The 21646-nt window shown below is 36.8% G+C and overlaps 1 protein-coding gene across 7 annotated transcripts in view; it reads right to left on the reverse strand.

Moving 5' to 3' along the window:
- Positions 1 to 21339, reverse strand: part of CSNK1A1 (casein kinase 1 alpha 1) — a 54942-nt gene extending 33603 nt beyond the window's left edge. For all 7 annotated transcript variants that reach the window (XR_008915134.1, XR_008915133.1, XM_056811452.1 and 4 more), the window contains exons 1-2: positions 19549 to 21339; positions 18750 to 18856 (exon numbers count right to left, since the gene is read on the reverse strand). Coding sequence is in view for 5 of the 7 variants with exons in the window: in XM_056811452.1 (XP_056667430.1) it covers positions 18750 to 18856; positions 19549 to 19671 (230 nt within the window). In the remaining 2 variants the exon portion in view is untranslated. The remainder of the gene's footprint in view (positions 1 to 18749; positions 18857 to 19548) is intronic.
- Between the last annotated feature and the right edge of the window lie 307 nt (positions 21340 to 21646).

The raw sequence follows: 21646 nt of genomic DNA on the forward strand, positions 1-21646 counted from the left end.
ACAACTTAGGGTACCTTAGTTATCATTATCAATGTTCTCATTCTAACTATGAAGAACCTGAATGCCCAGACATGCGAGGTGACCTACCTAAAATCTGAATTCAACTTCTAGCAAGATGGCTGAGATTTTGTCTAAGCTCCATGTAGGCACTTAAAACAGCTGGAAAGGAACTAGAATAAACTAAAACAACTAAAAGAGAAAATAAATTGACATAAGAAAGCCTCACTGGTAGAAAAAAACTCACAGGTTTTTTGAGATTAAATGCAAAGCACTTTGCTTACTGGGTGCCAGGTTCCACACTAAGCACTGGGAATAGAAAATACACAGACTCTGCCCTAAAGAAGCTTAGAAGGCTGGAACATAAGAGAAATATTGTAATAAGTTGGGAAATAGAGTTTGGAGTATTTTATGCTAGAGGTAACAGGGAACTTCTGAGAGCAAGGAAATACTCCAACAGACATGTGCTTTAGGAATATTGCTGATATCTGTGAGGAAGAGAGATCAGAAAGGGGGTAGTAGATGCAGGTAAGGCCATAAAAGAAAACTATTAAAATAGTCTTGGTGAAAGGTAATGAGAATTTGCCTATGGTGTTGGTAATTGAAGATTTTGTGAAATTAGAATTGCCAAGACATAGCCAAATGATTGGGGATAAGGGGGAGGGGAAAGAGATGAAGGGAAATGGAAAATGAGTTGATGATGATTATGAGGTTGAAAACTGGTTACTGGATAAGTGGTTCCTTAACCAAAAGTTTAGTCACCTAACCTGTCCTCAATTTCTTTCATCTGTCAAATAGGGTTTTAAAGCACTTTTCTCCAAGACAAAAAAGCATTTTTTTCTTTACAAATCAGACTATGTTGTTTATTGAAAAAAATATAACATTGTTCCTGGTTTTCTACGTGTCCTTCAGAAAATTCAACAATTATAACTCTTCCTACCTCAATTTCATGGGAATCATCTCCTACTGTGAAATCCTCCCTGAATTCCCCTACTTATTAATGCCTCCTATGTCCCCAAATAGAAAGTATTTAGGGCAGTCTTTTTTTCTTATTCCCAGTTCCTAGAATAGTGTCTTACAAATAATACATGCCTAATAAATATGTGCTAAATTTAATTACTGATTTTTTTATTCTTGTTCATCTTAGCATCACTTCACACTCAAGTTGCCTAAAATGGAAAATCATTTAAATTCACTCTTCCTTGCCATCACAACTTACTTGAACATATAACTACCAAGTTTCATTCCTTTTTTCATGCCTCAAGAATTAATATCTTTCCATAACTATACTAATTCTGAGAAGTATCTCTCCTCTCAATCCTAGACTATTATTAATAGTTTTCTAACTAGTCTTCCTACTACCAGTCTTTTCTTTTCAAATGTTCAGGTCACCATCCTGTTAAAAAGAAACAAACAAAAAAACTTTTCGTGGGTCCTTTTATTCCCACAAGATAAAAATATGAAAAAAATATGAAATATTTAGCTTGACATTCAGGGATCAACTAATCTTTCCAAATATACCACTTACTACTACTGCCCCACTCTGATTATTATACAATTCTACTTTTCCCAGTCTTCCTACATGGCATGACCTGTTATTCATCTTTCACAGCCCAATACAGGTCACTTCTCTAGTAAAAAAGTTCTTGGAACTAGACTTACTTTTTTTATGTACTCCTACTACCCACTCCTTCTCATCAGTCCTCTTGCTGCCTGGACCAAAGATCATGCCTTTAAGGACTTAAAAGCTTCAGTCCACCTGTCCAGAATGGTGAGTGCTTCACACAGTACACTCTTAGCTGGGTCACTTCAGCTCATCCTAGGTTATCTATATTTGTATCTCCAGCACTCAGTATGGTGAAAGCTTGACATAGGCAATTAAATGGTAGAGAAATAAATTTTCTTCCCAACATTCCAACACATAGTAGATGGTCCTTCCATTGGTGTGATGGTGTGATAGTATTTTAAACTATCTGCACCATACTTTGATACTCATTGTGACATTTTTTTAAACCATTATATACAATGGTATGTAGAATTATTTGGGGCAACAAGTAAAATTTGACAGTTTCATTTGTGACAGCAATAGTTATGCTGTGTGGTAGAATTACTGTTTATCCTTGACCAGATGAAACTGCATCAAGTTGGTTTCGGTGTCATGCCAGTTTCATAGCTATCTTTTGCTGAATTTACTCCAAGAAAATGTACAAAAGTTGCAGTGCTCTCATTCCCCAATAGATAATTAGTTACTAGGTAAGAATAGGCAGTTTCCAAAAGAAATCCAAGCTATCAATAGCCAAATGAGAAATGTTCTAAAATCATTAAAAGGAAAAATTTAAGTGTCTACTTCATACCTATCAGACTGGCAAAGACAACAATAAGAGGAAAATGACAAATGTTGATGAAACTATGGGAAAATAGGTACCCTTAGTGCACTGCTGGTAGATATGCGAAATGGTCATTCTAAAAAAATTGGAATTATGCCCAGAAAGTTAACAAACTGCACATTTGATCCAGCAACATTGGCAACAAGGAATATATCCTAAATCAAAGAAAGAAGAAAAGGATGTGTGTGGAAATATTTATAGCAGCTCTTCTTAAATTTTTATTTAAGAGTATTTTCCCATGGGTTACATGATTCATAGTATTCTTTCCCTCCCCTTCTTTCTCCCCCCCTCCCATAGCCAACAAGCAATCCCATTGGGTTTTACATGTATCACTGATCGAGACCTATTTCCATATTATTAATATTTGCAATAATCATTTAGAGTCTACATCCCTAATCATATCCCCATCGAACCATATGATCAAGGAAATGTCTTTTTTCTTCTGTCTTAAGTCCTTCAGAATTGTCCTGGGTCATTGCATTACTGTATAGTATATCTTTTCATGGTAACCCCAAGCTGGAAGGTAAAGGGGACCCCTTACCTCTGAGCAATGGCTATGCACATTTTGTGGTACATGATTAATGGAATATTATTCTGCCAAATTAAGAAATTATGAAACTATTTCTGAGGAAACTGGGAAGATCTTTATGAATGGATGTCAGGTGAAGTAATCGGAAATGGAGACAATTTATACAATGATAATATTGTGGAGAAAAACTTTAAATACTTTAGATTCTGATAAACCATGGAGTCCCAAAAGAATGCAGATAACACATAACACTCATTTCCTAACAGAGAAGTGATGAAAATTTAAAAGGCAGAAATATATATATGTGAGAGAGAGAGAGAAATGGTCAATGTGGGAACTTTTATTGCTTGACTACTATGCAAGCTATGTATTGAAAGCTCTGTGTATGATTTTTATTGGCTCAAAAGAGGATAAGGACAGATTAACTTTAAAATCACGTTAACCTAAACTAAACTTTTAAAGTTGCAGTTCTCAAAGAGGACACTTCTTTGAGTGTTAATGCTACTGTAGCAACTGCTGAGGTGGAAAAGTCACATGTTTAGAGAAACATGAAAGGAAGATAAATGGATCGAAGAGCAAGAGAAATCAAAAGGAACTGACAGGAAAAAAACTAACCACTGCAATGAAGAAGAAAAGACAGGCCAGTACCAAATGATGATTGGAAAAAGGTAATTTTTATTCCTGAAACCTTTTAATTCAAAGTTGAAGTGACATTCTTCCTAGAAGAGATTTAAGTGAGCCCAAAAAGTCTTTGGGGGGAATTTATATCACCCTAGTGCCAAACATTTCAACACTCTATTTCTCCCATATCCAGCTATTGCTTTCTATTCTTCTTGAGAATATATCAGATTTAGATGAGTCCACAGGGCTCATTAATGCCACCCTAATCATTCTAAAACCTATTTTATCATAGGATATACATTAATCTAATTTATTCAACTTTATTTCTCCATAGTTCCCAAATATAAAAGCCACTACTTTAATGATAATGGCCTCCCTTTTATTCCTTTTACTCACAAAACTTAATGTGTTCCAAAGCCACTTGACATGGAAAATTAGGGGATTGGCTTAAATGTCTATAGTCCCTTCAAGTTCTATATCCAAGATTCCAAGATGTTGATCAAGTCATTGCCACCTTATAAGGATCACTGTAGTGTCAAACAAGCATTTATGCTCTAGTAATTATACTAATTTCCTGACTCAGTTTTCTTCTCAGTTAAATAAGGGGTTTTAAATTAGATCAGTAAGGTGTTGTCCCTTTCTTTCCAATGCTATTCCTAAATTTTCTTTAAAATCTATTTCTCCCTACAGGAACTGATGCAGAGTGAAAGGAGCAGAACCAGGAGAACACTGTACAGAGACAGATATACTGTGGTACAATTGAATGTAATGGACTTCTCCATTAGAGGCAATGCAGTGATCCTGAACAACTTGGAGGAATCTATGAGAAAAAAACATCCACATTCAGAGGAAAAAATGTGGGAGTAGAAACACAGAAGAAAATCACCTGCTTGAAAACATGGTTTGAGGGGATATGGCTGGGGATGTAGAATCTAAACATCCTAATACAAACAGCAAAACATGGAAATAGGTTCTGATCAAGGACACATGTAATACCCAATGAAATTGCAACTCAGTTGCAGAAGGGCAGGGTGGGGCTGGGGAATAATGTGATTCTTGTAACCAAGGAATAATGTTCTAAATTGATTAAATAAATTCAAAAACTGTAAAAAAAAAATAAAATCTATTTCTCACTTTTTATTTCATCTGTGAAAAATAGCTCACATAATGTTCTGGATGATCACCTTATTTAAGTCAAAATATGGATGACATTTTAAATGCTCCTTAGTAATTTTTTGATTGTATGGTAATATCTACAACCAGACAGAGGCTAAAGAGGTTGATAAAGTGGAGCACCTGGAGTCCAGAAGACGTGTGACCCCAGACATGTCTGTTAATCCACCTCATTTTAATAATTTCTAAAATAGGGCTAATAGTACCTATCTTCCAGAATAATTATAAATATTAAAAGAGACAACTGTCAAGAGCTGTGTTAATACCATTAATAGAAAGTATCATGAGCCATGTCTTCCATTTTTATCTGGCTGCTACTTGCAGGAGCTGACAAAAGGCTCCAAAATACTGATGGATTGGCCAAGATATCCTTTCCCAAAAATGAATGCGTGTTTTTCTTTGGGTTTCCATATGTTGATGAAAAAAAAACAACAATTCACAAGGTGTATGATCACTTGTACAAAACTTAATAAGCTGGTCAGTGACCATATTTCCCATCAACTTGAGGTGTGAAATTTAACCCCCTCAAAATTTATTAATAATAAAGGAAATATTTCCAACTTTTTTTCCCTGAGAAAGTGAGTGAAGCTATTGGTCTTTTAACTTTTTTTCTTTCTTTTATCGGCCAAGCAAGATAATAATCTGCACAGAGAAATAAATACCCTCTACCACAGCAATGCCCCTATACTAGGCAAAGGAGAACAAAAAAAGGAAAAATTGCTACAGAACAGGGGTTAAGTGGCTTGTCCAGGATCGCAAAGCTAAGAAGTATCTGAAATCATATTTGAACCCAGGATAGTTTTCATCTCCAGGCCTGGTTCTGTATCTGCTGAACCAGCTAAATAAGCTTCCCCTGGAACAATATTTACCATACCATACTGAACCTAGATAGATATTCTGAAATTGCTATAGAAAATATACTATCTTCATAACCATTACATCAGATATGACCTCAAGCAACAAAGTTTAGCACCATTTCCCTCAATTTCTAGCAGGGAATATTACAAGGAGATATTAAAAAGTAGGTAACAACTTTCGGATTTTTTCAACTGTTTAAAAAAAAAACCTTACTTACTTACTTCTAAAAATGACCAAAAAGTCTTCAAGATACAGAATCACATGGGTTTCTCCAAAAATGAAGGCTAATGCTTTTTGACATGTCAAAAAGGTTTATGCAGAGTAATGCCATAATTGCTTCTTTTCAATAAAGTCTTTGATAACAATTCTACCCAAAAGAAGAAAATGAACTAGATTGTGCCTTGTGACAAGATTATTGTTTAAACTTGTTGTGCAAACAGGAAACATTCTCAAAACCTCACAAATGTCAGTTATTAGACCTATATAAGGAAGGTCTAAAACCAAGAGTCAGTAAACTATATAGCACAACTGTTTTTTTTTTTTTGGTATGGCCAGTCAGCTAAACTGTTTTTTACAAATTTCAATTCTCTTAATGTCTGGATTTGGTTATGACTAGTTTGCTAACCTCTGGTTTAAGCTATGCCTAACACACTCCCCCCCCAAATCACCTTCAAATAAACTTACACAAGTATCAGAAAGCTATCAATTTCCCAATTCTGTCAAGGAAGAACCAATCTTCAGACCAAAAGTACTTTTGTTAATTAATTTTTTAATTTTAAGGGGGGTATTTCAGTCAATGCTTAAAAAAATTAATTCAGACTATTTACTAGCAGGTAAAATATTGAAACTGAAGCTTAAATAACTAGGTGGCATAAGACAGGACTCATTAGAAAAGACCCTGTTGGGAAAAGATTGAAGGCAAAAAGAAAATGGGACAACAGAGGGTCACCCTCTGTGACCTTAGTCACAGAAACAATGAACATGAATTTGGACAGACTTTTGAGAAATAGTGGAGGACATAGGGGCCCAGCACACAATGTTCCATGGGGTCCCAAAGAGGCCAATGTGAATGAACCATTGAACAAGAGTAAAGAAACCCAGTGAACACACTAAACCCTTATTACATTAATGGGCACTAGTCTTTAAAAGGAATAGTATCTATTATATTTACAGCAACATTGCACTGTAAAGTCTAAATTGTGCAACTGTACTATCTAAAGTCCAAGGGTTTACCTAAATATCTTGGTAGATTTGAGAATCAGAAATCTGGCTTCTAAATACATAAAGGGGAACAAGTTGAGGGATTCATCAAACCTAGAGATCTCTAAAGGCCTTTCCATCTGTAAAACACGTACGATCATCCTAAATGCCAAGTAGTCAAGTATATTTATTCTTCCAAGCAAGCAGAAATTTATTATACAATTTTAACATGCAAATCAATTGAATTATAACATTTTTAATTGTTCAAAAATTTTATGAATTATTATTTGACCAATTTTCTTCCAACTGTTTACTGACAAAATTGAATGACAATTGTAGATCTCTCTTAAATCACCAGGATTCTTTGCAGTTAATTATCAATGCTGGAGTAAGGATTATTTTTCTTTTCACAATAAAAATTAATAGTTGTGGATTAATATACAAATAACTTGTTTGTACCTTAAATTTCATTAATGTATAATTTCAGTTCTACCTGTCCTGGAATACAAATATTTAAGTTCTTTAACACCAGAATGCTAACAATTACAGGATTCCTGAATTAATTAGAACTGAAACTGTTTTTTGTTGTTGTTTTTTTAAGGAAGTATTTGTGAACTTCATTCCTCCTGCCCATTATTATGATAAAATATCATTTCTTAAATAAGGCTTTAGTGTCCAATTCAAATGAAAGAATTCTTCAGTGTGTCCCTAAATTATAGTTGAAAATTCTTAGAATAGGTAACCAAGTCATTCATGTCCTATGATCCTATATCAATTTGTCTGCAACAAAATTCCACATCTCTTCATTTTATTTTTTAGTATGTCCCTAAGGTAAATGGCCCATAAAACAATCTATTAGAAAACTGGCAATAAAAACACCGAAGTTTTAACAAAGAGAGAGAGAGAGAGAGAGCTAGGAAGGTAATTTTCTGACTTTCAAATAACTGTTGTTCCATTTCATTATATTGTCCTTTCACAGTGGCCTCTACTACCACCCAACAAGCAAATACAAGGTGTCCCAAAAGTTTTAGCATATTTTTAAACCAGTGGTTCTCAACCTTTCTAATGCCGTAACCCCACAATACAGTTCCTCATGTTGCAGTGACCCCAAACCAAAAAATTATTTTGGTGGCTACTTCAAAACTGTATTTTGCTACAGTTATGATTCAGAATGTAAATGCCTGATATGTATTATGTATTCTCATTGCTACAAATTGAGAGGTTGAGAACCACTGTTTAAATTTTAATAATTTCAAGTACAAAAAAACCCTCAAAGTTAATTATTTAAAATATTGATGTTTTTATTAAAATTCAACTAATCAACTTCTTGAGCTACATATTGCTTTCATCAGCTACTGCTCAGAAACTGAAAAGACTGCATTTAATTCTAGCTATTAAGATCATCCAAAGGTTTTGATCCATATACAATTTTGACATAACTCCACAATAAAATAGAAAGATGATAAGACGGGTGGCCAGGCAAAAAGGTCTCCTGATCCATCTGAGAAAATGTTATACAGAAAATTAAACAAAAATTTTATTATTCAGGGTGAGAAGCAGGAGAGATATGACGGGGGAGAAAATGCAGTCATCCACTAAACTGTCCCAATATTCCCCTCCAATTTAAAATAATGTCTCAAATTTTGTAGTGGCAGAGCCAACAAAAGGTCAGGATAAGACAGTTTTCCAGCATAAGACAACTTAAGAGATCAGCAAAAGGTCTATGACAACAGGGTGGGCACCAACTGGTAGCACACTCAACACAGTTGATATAGGTTCTGGAGATAGCTACAGCAAGCAACAATAGTTTCAGGAGTTCTCAGTTCAAAGACAAGAAGGGTGTAACAATTGTTAAGAAATATTATAGGGGACTCGTTGCTGACACTGAGTACAGCTGGTATGGGTTACAAACTTGGGTGGATGCAACTTGTGGTCAGTCATAAGGAAGCAGAGGACCCTGTCACAGTTCCAGAGCCCAAAAGAATTCTAGATATTGCAGCCATAGGGGAGCAGGGGTCCTCCTTGGGTAAAGATAAAAATGCAGACCAGAAGAGCAATTACCACACCATCTCCCTGGATCACACTACTTTAGAAGCATTGAAACTTGCAACTCCCCAGAACTAGCTCTGAAAACAGCAGCATAAAAAAGCCTGAAGCTCAAAACAGTGAGTCCTCATCCCTAAGAGGAGATACATGAATATAATTTTAAGTTGATACATTAACATCAAGTTCAAGTTTAAGATACAGGATGGAAAAAATGAGCAAACAACAAAAAAAGACCTTGACTATTAAAAGCTACTATAATGGCAAGGAACATCAAGACAAAGTCAGAAGAAGACAACAATGTGAAAATAGCTGTAAGAAAATACGCCCAAAGAAAAATGCTTATTGTATCCAAGCCAAACAAGAATTCCTGGAAGAGTAAAACGGAAAAACTTGAGAAAAGTAATGAGAATGATAAAAGAAAATTATGAAGAATGTTTGGTAGAAGAGACACCAAAAAATACCATAGCAAATAACACCTTAAAAAAAAAACTGGTCTAATGGTGAAAGCACAGAAATCAAACGAAGAAAAATTTCTTATAAAGCAGAATAAGCCAAGTGGAAAAATATAAAAAAATCATTGAAGGAATTCCTTAAAAGGTAGCACCAGACAAGGAAAAAGAGGTACAAAAGCTCTCCAAAGAAAAAAATTCCTTCAAAATTAGAATTGGGCAAGTAGAAACTAATGACTCTATGAGACCCAAGAAACAATAAAACAAAATTAAAAGAATGAAATAGAAAGAAATGTGAAATATATCTCATTGGAAAAACTGATCTGGAAAATAGGACAACTAGAGGAATATTAAAATTTGTCAACTACCTAAAAAGACATGATCAGAAGAACCTAGATATTTTTTTTGAAAATTTTATTTAATTAACTGATTTAGAATATTTTTCCATGGTTACAAGATTTATGTTCTTTCCCTCCCCTTCCCCCCAACCCCCTCCTGTAGCTAGCACACAATTCCCTTGGGTTTAACATGTGTCATTGATCAAAGCCTATTTCCATATTATTAATATTTGCATTAGGATGATCAATTTAGTCTACATGCCCAATCATATCCCCATCAACCCATGTGATCAAGCAGTTGTTTTACTTCTGTGTAAATTCCCTTAAGAACCTAGATATATTTAAAGAAATTATCAAGAAAAACTGCCAATGACCTTAAATCCATAGGGTCAAATAGAAATCAAAAGAATCCACTGATCACCTCCCACAAAAGATCCAAAATAAAAACTTCCAGTAATATTATAGCCAAATTCCAAAGCTCAAGGCAAGAAGAAACTATTACAAGCAGCCAGAAAGTAATTCAAATATTGTGGCAGTAAAGTAAGGATTACTTAAGACATAGAAGCTTCTATGTTAAAGTGGTGGATTTAGAATAATATATTCTGCAAAGCAGAGTTGGGATTACAACCAAGAATGAGTATAATCCATGGGGAGGTGAAGGGAGGCTGGGCAGGGGAGAGGAGGGTAGTTATTAAATGAAACAGAAGATTTTTAAACATTCCTAGATGAAAAGATCAAAATTTAGATGACATTCAAGCATAAGACTCAAGAAAAGCATAAAAAAGTAAACACTGAGAAGTAATCCTAAGAGATTCAATAAGATTAAGCTGTTACATTCTTACAATTATATGCAAGATAATGCATATAATTCCTAAGAACTTTATCATTTTTAGGGCAGTTAGAGGCAATCCTCATGGAGAAGTCAAAGGTATAAATTGATTATATGTTGGGATGGATCTCAAAAAAAAAAATGAAACGATGAAAAGGAGGAATGGACTAGAAGAAGGGAGATGGGGATAGAAGAATGGTGAAAGTGTGCTTACATAAAAGAGGCAGGCAAAGAATTTTTATGGTAGAGGGGAAAATGAGAATGGGGAGTAGCAGGCGATGCCCAAACCTCATTCCTATTAGAAATTATAGCCACTCACACCCACACATGCATATAAATGAATATAAATTATTCTCTCTCCCTCTTTCTCTCCCCTCTCAATTGGGTATAGAAATCTCTAACCCTACCTGGAAAAAAAGGGAAAAGCATAAAAGAAAGGAGAGGTAGAAGCAATTTAAAAGGGAGGACAGATTAAAGGAGAAAACAAAACAGACTTCAGGACATGCTAAAAAGTGAAGGCTAAACAGAAGAAAACAGGAGGGAAAGAAATATAGTTAGTAATCATAACTCTGAAAGTGAATAGGATGACCTCATGTATAAAACAGCAGCAGACAGGAGAATGGATTAGAAACCAGAATACAAAAATGTTGGTTTTACAAGTGACATACTTGAAACAGAAATGTCTTAATGAGATGTTTCAGTTTGTTTCAGTTGAAGCAAAAAAAGGAAAATGGTAGCAATCATGATCTCAGACAAAGCAAAAGCTTTTCAAAATAAACTTAATTAAAAGTGATCATCAGGAAAGCTACAATTTGATAAAAGGTATCATAGACAATGAATATTAATTTTTTTTACTACAAGTTCTTCAGATAAATCCTTTGTTCACACATAATATAGGGAACTGCGTGAAATTTTTAAAAAGCAGACCTATTCCCCAGTTGATAAAGGAATAAGAACTGGCAGTTTTTAGGAGAAGATATCAAAGCTATTTATATATAGTCATATGAAAAAATGCTCTAAATCACTACTAACTGGAGAAATGCAAATTAAAACTCTGAAGTACCACCTCACACCTAACAGAAATGTCAAATGCTGGAAGAGATGAAGAACACTAATGAACTGTTGGTGGAATTAATTGTATGCTGGTCCAACCATTCTAGAGAATAATTTTAAGCTATACCTGTGCGTATCCCCTCTGATTCAAAAATACAACAACTAGGTCTGAATCCCAAAAAGATCACCACCACTCAACTCACCCCCTAAAAAAACAAGAAAAGGAAAAGGACCAATATGTACAAAAATATTTAAGAAGTTCTTTTTGTGGTAGTAAAGAACTAGAAATTATAGGGATGCCAATCAGTTGGGGAATGACTGAATGTTGTGGCACATGGTTACGTAACTATTATGACTAAAGAAATTATGAATATGGTTTCAGAAAAACAGACTATATGAACTGATCCAGGGTGAAGGGCGCAGAACCAGATCTCTGTACACAGCAACAGCAATACTGCAATGTTGATCTGACTTATTCTGCTCAATGATTCAAAAAAATTCCAAAAGACTCAAAGAAAAATGCTATCAACCTCCAGAGAAAGAATTGATGAGCTCTGAATGCAAACTGTAGTTTTCTCATTTTACTTAGTTTTTTTAATGCAATATGGCTAATACGGAAGTGTTTTGCATGATTGTATAATTGATACATTCATTGCTTGCCTTCTCAGTGGGTAAGGAAGGGGTGAGAGATTTGGAACTCAAAAATTGTTTAATTTTAAATAATATTTTTTAAATTTAATTCACAAAAGTAAAGAAATAAATTTAAATAAGCTTTAAATTATTTTCTAAATTACATAGCATTTGTATTTCTGTAGTTATTAAAAGCTTGAAACTGCAATAAGAATTTTGGAACAATCTGTATTAGCTTTAGGTAATAATTTAAAGAATTTTCTACAAGTTTCAAATATTCTTCATAAAGCATATACCATCTCCTTACAGGAACAGCTAGGATTTACTATGTGCAAAGCACTGTGCAAAAACTAGAGATACTAGTCTCTGCCCCCAAGAAATTTACATTCTACTGAAGAACATACAGTAGGAACACAGAAAAACACAAATAAAAAAACTTTAAAAAGTAACTTAAAACAGGGGAAAAGTGCTAATATAACTATTAAAGGAGCCTGGGGGTTACTCAGGAGAAGTGTGTAGGAGGTGCACCTAAAATGTACTTGGAAGGTTAAATTCAGGATTTTTTTAATTTGAGTGAATTCCAAACATAGGCAACCAGTTGTGCAAAAGGCACAGGAGATAAATGTTACATAGGCCAGCCGGATTGGAATAGAGTGATAGAGAATAATATTAAATAACTCTTTAAAAGTATGTGCAAGATTTTATATGTTAGGTTGAAGACTGTTTTATATTAGAGGGAATAAAGAAGGCAATAAAGATTTTTTTATTTGAGGGAGTTAGTTGTGCCTTAAAAATATCAATTTGGTAGCTGTATGGAGGATGGATTTTGAAAGAGAAATGATTAAAGTGAAGGAAACCAACCCTGTTAGTACAATAAATGTGAAATGATTAGTCTATGAAACAAAGTTCAAATTTCCATTCATTAAGCCCAATATTTGAGTATCATTAATTTTTCCACCCTCAAAAAGGACTGCAAGCTTTAAGAGGCAAAGGAGAGTTTAGGGATCATCTTAATCCAAAAGCCCTCAAACATTCTGGTCTCAGAACCTTTTTATACCCTATTAAAATTATTCAGGATCCCCAAAGAACTTTTGTTTATGTGTTTTTTTATTATCTATCATTATTTATCATTACCAAAAACTAAGGGGGATGGGGGCTGGGGAGCTCAGTGGTTTGAGAGCCAGGCCTAGAGATGGGAGGTCCTAGGTTCAAATCTGAACTCAAGACACTTCCCAGCTGTGTGACTCTGGGCAAGTCACTTGACCCCCATTGCCTAGCCCTTACCACTCTTCTGCCTTGAAACCAATACACAGTATTGATTCCCAAGACAGAAGGTAAGGGTTTTTAAAAAAAAACAAAACTAAGACCGACAACAGAAATACCTTAATTTGAAATAGTCCATTACATGTCAATATAAATAACATACTTTTATGAAAAATGGCTTTCCTAAGATATAAAAAAAAAAATTATTTAAGTGTCATGTTTTACATATTTTTGCATCTCTAACATCTAGACTAACTAGAAAAACAATTGGACTCTTCTTTCTGCATTCAATTTGTTGTGACATGTTTGGAAGCACAGAAAGAAAATCTGGCCTCACACAGATATATAGTTAGAAAAGGGGAATATTTTAATAGTCAATTAACATTTTAACCCTAAGGATCTTCTGAAAGGGTTTGGAGCAAGGGGTAGGGAAGACATACTTCGAGAACCACTGATCTAGTTAACACCAATCCTCTATTTTACAGATCAGTAAAAAAAGAAAGGGGGAGGGGGGAAAACAGGAGGGGGAGAGAAAGATTAAGTAGTTGCACAGGATCACATAAGTATTAAAGTAGCATTCAGAACTTGAACTCAGGTCCTCCAACTCAAAATCTAACGCATTTTCCACTAAGAAAATATTGTCTTCTCTTTCTAGATTTGATATTCAGAAACAAAACATTCTTCAATAATTTGACATGCAAATTCACACTAAAACTTTGAGGGAAAATAAAAATTTACACTTCCATTAATAAAAATCATAACCACACTACAATTTAGTATGTAATCTTTAGGAATTGCTATGGTCATCCAATTTCTACCTCGTTTAGCCAAGCTGGTAGGAACTACTCTAAAATTAACTTGGCTAATCTTCAAAGATATATACACAGTCCATCACCTGGCCACATTGGAAAGATCTTCATCCAGTTTGCCAGAGCTCATTCTCCAGAGGAGATATAGTAATCAATAGCCCAGGGTCACCTCCACACAGAGAAGCTAAAAAAGCCATTCAGGCTAACAAAGTCCACTTTACAATAGCTCACAAATTTCCTTTCAATTTAAAAAACATATCCAGTCCTCTTATATTTGAACTTCATTTCAAATTCTCCACCCATAAAATGAGTTTCCAAAAATTGGTTTATAACCAACTAACAGGTACATCCAAAAGCAGGATTTAAAAGCAGAAATTACTTCATCTTGGCCATTCATATAGCACATAGTATTGTGGAACTAAGGTGACTGATCCTGGGTATTTCTATGTCCCTAACTTATTGATAAAGCTATGAGTCCTTCTGGGCTCTAAGGTTTTTTAAATCTGTAAAATAAAAGATGTCTGGATTCTCTCCTTTCCAGCTCTAAACTCGTTTATTTTTATAATTAAATTATTCCATTTTAATCCACAAGTAGAAATTCACCAGGCATCTAGATCTCCAAATCATTCATCTCCTATTAACAGGACCACCATAATTTCTGTCATTTAGTCCTCCATTACCAAGCAAGCATAATAGGAATTCAGAAATTAATTGTCAATTACTGAAAAAAAAAAATCACCTTTCATGGAATATAATTTTTTTAAAAATGGATTAACTTTCAAAAGGATCACAACTATCTGAATCAAAATTCAGAAAATACTTTAGACTTCTAAATTTTCTCACAAAAGGTTATGAATTAAGTGTTGAATACAAAAGAAAATTTAAATTTTAAAAATGAAATTCTTTTATTCCTCACATCAATTTTCATTAAAGATTAACAAGAGCTTTATAGACATTTAAATAGGCTAGCTATTAGCCCATATTCTCAGAAACTTAAGCAACTTGCCCAGGGTCATACAGTATAGCTGAATTTTCAAATCTTCCTTCCTGACTCCAAGGTCCACGGCACCATCTAGCTGCCTTCTATTAATTTCCCCCAAAGACATCATTAAACACTTTAATTTCTCTCTAGCCAGTTTTGAAGTTCCATCTAAACTAGAAATGGATCATCAGCAGATGGTCTTGTTTCTATAGGACTATAAGTAGAAACAGAACATTATGGAAAAGGGGAACTTTCAATCTTACATTTGAATTTTATTAGTTTATTTCTCCCAAATGTAAGTTGATTAATTTCAAATAGGAACAGAGAATAATATCTTGTTTCTGCTCCCTAAAATGAAAGTATTTTTTGATTCTATAAGATTCCCTTCAAATTACAAAATGACCCAAACAGAGAAAAGTGCTATGTAGGCTAGTAATTTACAGATCACATCTAAAAGGTCATCCAAGGCCATCTCAAATGATCTCTATGGGATACCAAAAATTACTAAAGTTAAATTCATTAATTTAAAAAAAAATTACTTCTGTGCTTTCAGAGTGAGAAGATATATAAACACTAATAAAAAGTGTAGAATTTACAAGTCTGGAAATCACTATCCTGTTTAATTGAGCACAATCTGAACAGCTCTAAAACAAAATACCTCAAAATCCTAGAAAGGAAAAGGTGTTTTGACACAGTACATCGAAGTGAAGGCAAATCTTTCTTTAAAAACCTTCCACTGAACCTCTTAATATTTTTTGTTTCATAACCACTACACTACCTTAACCAATTTTGTTTATTAAGCCCCATTTCTCATGGAAATAGTCATACAACTTTGATTCCCATTCATTATAAACTCAGATCTATACCTATGGAACCATAAAATCTTTTTAACTGTTCCTAAAATCCATAAACCTAGGAAGCCAGGTGATAATTTCTCCCAGCCCCACCCTACTTAACTGCCAAGACTCCACCTTAATCAATTACTTGTTTATGATAGGTATCATAAACCTATGATATACCTATCAACCTTCTGTCTTAAAAGAAACTAGATGGCAAGAATCATATATGTTTAAATTCTGTATATATCACTAAAACTCTTATCAAAAAATTCAATTGAGTAGCCTAGCACCACAGAAAGAGTGAAGCAGCATTTAGTCAGTTGGAAGGTCTGGGTTTGAATCCAGATCTAATAATGTCATTCTATGTTCCTTGTGAACTTTGGCAAGTTATCACATTAGGTATCACCAATTTCTGTAAAATGAAGGAACTAGTAGAGCAACTCAAAATCTGATACTGTGAATTCTACAAGTATCTTTAACTTAAGATTATTAAATCATGAACCAATTTAAGAAAAACATCCAGTTTCAAGAGTCTCCTCATCTGAGAAAAATAAAGCCAGTCAGTCTAAAAAATGTAATGCCAAGTCCAAAATCCCACAATATCCTGGAAACTTCAAGAGATAAGAAGGCCCCCAACACAATGAGGGAATTCCCCGTAGAACCTGAACAAGCTTTACACAAAATGTGTTGCAATTGCTCTACCATGGAGACATAGATAGCAGTTTTGATGTTTTAGTTTTATCTTTTTTTGTTGGAGTTTGTGTTATGTTTCAATTTTGTGTCCTAAGTAGAAATTTTGAATTATATTTTGGGTGAGAATTCCAGGCACTCTTAATCATGACTAACCAAACTACATTATTCAAATTTTAAAACATCCTATTAAATTGGGCATGAAGTAAAAGAAATCATGAAACCCTTTTTCACTACTTTTTTTTAAGAAAAGAAATGATGAATAGGATTCCTGTTACTAAATTCCTATTCTGCATTATGAAATTTCACTTTTCAGCCTACACAATTAGGAAGGAGAAAAGAGATATGATTAAATTTGTTTTGTTTTACAGTCAAGTCCTACTCTTCTTGATCCCATTTGTGGTTTCTTGGCAAGGATACTGGAGTGGCTTGACACTTCCTCTTCCAGCTCATTTTACAGAGGAAGAAACTGAGGCAAATAAGATTAAGTGACTTGTGTTAAGTGTCTATGTTAAATATTAACTCAAGTCTTCCTGAATCCAGGCCCAACACTCTATCTGCTGTGCTGTTTCAGGATTTAGATTTATAGCTGGCAGGGACCCCAAAGATCGATTATTCAAATTCTTTCACATTTTTACATGTGAAGAAAATCTCAAACCCCAAAATGATAAAGAACTGGCCAAAAAACAAAGCAAGCTCAAACTCCATGTTCTTTCTATTCCACCTGGCTGCTTTCACCTAGTAAGACAGGCAAAGCAAACATGGGTTGCATTTCATAATAAAACAATGATTACTTACCAATAAAAGCAATTTTATTTTCTTTAAAAAAAAAACTGAGGACTAATGAAACTGGCTATTTAATTTTCTGGTACCTATAGCCTCAGAAGTAATATATATAAAATCAGATCTTTATAACAGGATGTCCATTATTTAATGATCATTAGCTATAATGTAGTCTGTAAATTATGCTTTTAAAAAACCCTGTATGTGTCAGGGAACAGATGTCATTTCATCTTTGGATTTGGTCAAAAAGGATCTTCTGATGAATCCCAAAACAACATTTTATTAAAAAATCTACTGAGTTTTATAGGCAGATGAAGACGAATCAGATTTAACCAACCTTTCCACTGGAAGTTAGCCTAATGTGCAGTTTTACCATAAAGATATAATTCAACAGGTTAATTTATCAAGATGTTGAATGCTGAGTAAGTTTTTCTCTTCAAGAAAACTAAACTAAATAAACTAAGTTGTTTGTGTCCAATTTGCATTAGAGAAAAGAAGTAATCTTCCTATCTTAAAGGCCATTTTGAAGGTAACTGATGAAATTAAATGTGGAAAAAATAGCCATCATATTGACATGGTCCAATCTGACAATTTCACACTGCATCTACTTCAGAGACTACAAATGTGTAGTCATTCTGCCACTCCTAGAACTCCAAAGCTCTATTCTCCTCCATTCCCAGGTACAATCCAGTTTAAAGAGATGAAGGAGTAAGACTTGTCAAGCCAGTGAAAGAAAAGGGCAGGAAAATGGGGTTGAGTCACGTAGATCCGCCATTTTCTGAGCGGAGGAGGAAGACATGTTGGAACAAAAACACAACAAAAGAGCAGCCATTTCCCAATCCAGCTCCAATAGCAACCATAACCGGATGAGCCTGGTCACTGAACTGCACAGGCTAAAGGTTATAAGAAAATCGGACATAACACATACGAACAAGAGTCAACCTCTCCCCACAGAGATCAAGGGAATTGCTCTGTTAGCTCAAAAGCACAAAGGATGCGTCAATATGGATGCCGGTAACCAGAATAGAAATAAAATTTAGACCTAAAAATCATACACTTGTTTTCGTACTGACATGAATTGGGAATTAAAGGAAGCTACCGTCCAAATATAACCAGGGTGCGCCAATATACAGACACTTAAAAGATTATGACTCAAGGATTCCCGAACAAATACACGCGGAAAAAGTCTGATTCAGGTGTTCCCGTTAGATGCCCAGATGCCCACTTTTCCCACATTCTGCCCTCTACGGCTCATCTGTTTCGGGGTTCTTACCGTATGTGGGGAATGCCCACCCCACCTTGAAGAATCTTATAGAGTTTGCTCTCATACAGCAACTGAGGATGCCTGGCCTTCTGAGATTCTAGCTTCACTGCCACTTCCTGTAGGGAAGAGAGGGGATGGCATCAACACCCCTAAGAACAAGTTGTGGGGGAGAGGGGTTTGGAAGGAGTATTGGTATGAAATGTAGACTTTCCAATTCGAACAATCAAGTGAAATAGAGGAGTTTCTTGTTTTCATAAAATGAGGTAATCGACCTCAATAGAGCCTCTTCAGGTCAGTAAGGAAGATGTCCCCGGATGCATAACAAAAACTGCAATAACAATGGAAAAATGGGAAAAGGTTTCCCTTGAAATCAATAAAATCTACATAAGGTGATTTCATTGGGAGACCGAGGAATCAAAAACTATCTTAAATGGAATTAACTAGAAAAGGAGAGAGGTTTCCAGAGGATGTGTCTGGAATCCAAAAAACCTACTTGGTTATATATTAATCTTATTTTTCTGGGTTATTTTAAATGTCGAAAAGGGATTAATATGGCTAGGAAATGTAAATGTTATCGTCGTCACTCTCCCCAGAGCATTCGCAAACATCTCAACTCCTTTTTTTACCTCTCAGGGAAAGGCTAAGCAAAAACTTGGGCCGGGCCTGGCCTCAGTCAGGCCATTTCTACCGAGGGCCTCGGACTAGGCGCTCACGTAGGTGGGAAAGGTAGGGATTGTTCTCAGGATAAATCGTTTGCTTTCCCGCACCCCCACCTCCCAACCCTCTGCACTAGCCACGGGTGGGTTACCTCGCCGTTGGTGACGTTGATGGCCAGGTAGATGTCCCCAAAGGAACCGGACCCGATCTTCCGCACCAGTTTATATTTCCCTCCGACAATGAATTCGTTCTTGGTGCCGCTGCTGCTCGCCATCCTGGCGGCGGGAGGGAAGAGACCGGGACCTGGGAGTCCCGGAACCAAGGGGGAAGGAAAAGGAACCGGGCGGGTCTCACCCACCAGTCGCGAGCTTTCGGTGACCGAAGTTGGGGGCACTCAAGTTGTTCTTTTTTTAAAAAAAAAAAATATTAAGAAAAGAGACTCTCTGGGGGAAGACGACGCTACGGAGTCCCGGGGGTGTCCTGTTGCTGCTGCTGCTGCTGCCGCCGCGCGAAATTCGGGCTTCTGCCTCCTCAGGCTCCCGGGAGGGTCGTGGGGCCAGGCTAGGCAGCTTCTCTCGGGCACCCTCCGCCAGCTAAAAGTCGCGCCCCCTGCAGTTTCGGGACGACGTCTTGAGCCGAAAGAGGCGCAGTGAGTGGGGATGGCCCACCTGCTGCCGGGTCCCGCCCGCTAACACCGAGGTTACTCCGTCGAATCCGCCATCTTGTTCTCCTGGCTACAGCCGACACAAAATGCCCCCAGCCCACAGAAGCCGCTTCTTCACGGCGCAAAGGACCCTGGGAAGGGGATCGCCGGGCGCGAGACACCGTGGGTGACGAGAGGGAGAAACTAGATTGGTGTGAGGCTCGTCTCACGCCGGTAGCGTCAGCCCATCGCCAGAGGGTTTGCGCATGGGCGTAACTCAGGCTGAGCGGGGGGAGGGGCCGAAGAAAGCACAAGACGCATGCGCGCTGCCTCTTCGGCTAGTACCAGGGCGTTTGCCTTAAGCTTAGGGAGTCGTAGTCGCTGCAGTGGCTACAGCCGCCTATGTGGGTTTATGGCATTAGTCATCGACGGTCCCCAGCTAGCCTTGCTCCTTCCCTTCGTCGTTCGTGGGCTCTTGCCCCGTAGGGTGGGCATGACCCATTCAGGCTCCCTTAGCAGCGCCAAGTAGAAGGCTCACGCCGTGGTGCTAGGTTGGCGCAGACTCCCCCCCCCCCCCCACCGGCCTGCTTTGGCCAGGCGGCGGGTTGCTGAACTCCCTAGTCCCGCCCCGCCCTGGGGGTAAAACGACGCCGACTCGGTGCGGAGGTGTGGAGAAAGCCTTCCAGTCTGTCGGGCTATATGGGTGGGGAGCTGCGGCAAGGCGACGATTTCTTTCTAGATTGGGCAGGTGAATCATAGAGTCTGTCCTGCGAGCTGGAAGGGACCTTGGCTACGTCGTAGATCCCCAACCCTCTCATTTTCCATATGGGGAAACTGAGGCCCACAGAAAGAAACTGACTTTCCCAAGGTCAAACAGTGAGTTGGTGACAGCTGCCCTCGGGCCCACGCGGCTCATTTTGAGAATCTTTACTATGTTTAGGAAAGAAATTGGCCGATGAAGTGTAAACCGCCGTAGCTTTATCCGAGTAACTACCTTTAATCCTAAACTCAGGCCCAAGCTTCTCTCTGACCCTTTTATAATCTTTTGTTTCTTCCCAGGTTTTGCCCCGGGCCTAATAATACTAATAATGGCTTGCTTTGTGAGCGCCTTACAAAGGTTATCCCTTTAATCATACCCTGGCTCTCGGCTTCACAACCTGGCTAAGTTCATTGTTCCCACATCAATGGCCTATTGACTGTACAAAATGACCTTTCCGCAGTGTTTGTGGCCTCACTACATCAAGTTACAGCTAGGTGTAGTTCTTGGTCCCGGGTTTTTTTTTTTTCGTTTGTCAACGTGGAAAGCTAGAAATCCCCAGTTTATTTAATTGGGAGGTAGAAACCCCAGGTTTTGACCTTGTCGCAGTAGAGTTTTCACCCTGAGGGAAGGACCCACTTCACTAGACAATGGACATCCTGGTAGTTTGGGTGGGAGTAGCTAATCCCATCTGGTGTTAAGTATCTCTTTTGTCCCAATGGTTTCTCCCCCTAGACTAAGGTCCATTAAAAGGCTCCTAACCCTGGGCTGACTCTTTCCCTTTTGTATCCATTGTAGGGCATCAGCCCCTCACTGTTATTCCTGTCTGGAACTCCTCATTTTCTTACC

This window comes from Monodelphis domestica, chromosome 1 (assembly GCF_027887165.1).
Source record: "Monodelphis domestica isolate mMonDom1 chromosome 1, mMonDom1.pri, whole genome shotgun sequence".
In the NCBI taxonomy this organism is placed as follows: domain Eukaryota; kingdom Metazoa; phylum Chordata; class Mammalia; order Didelphimorphia; family Didelphidae; genus Monodelphis; species Monodelphis domestica.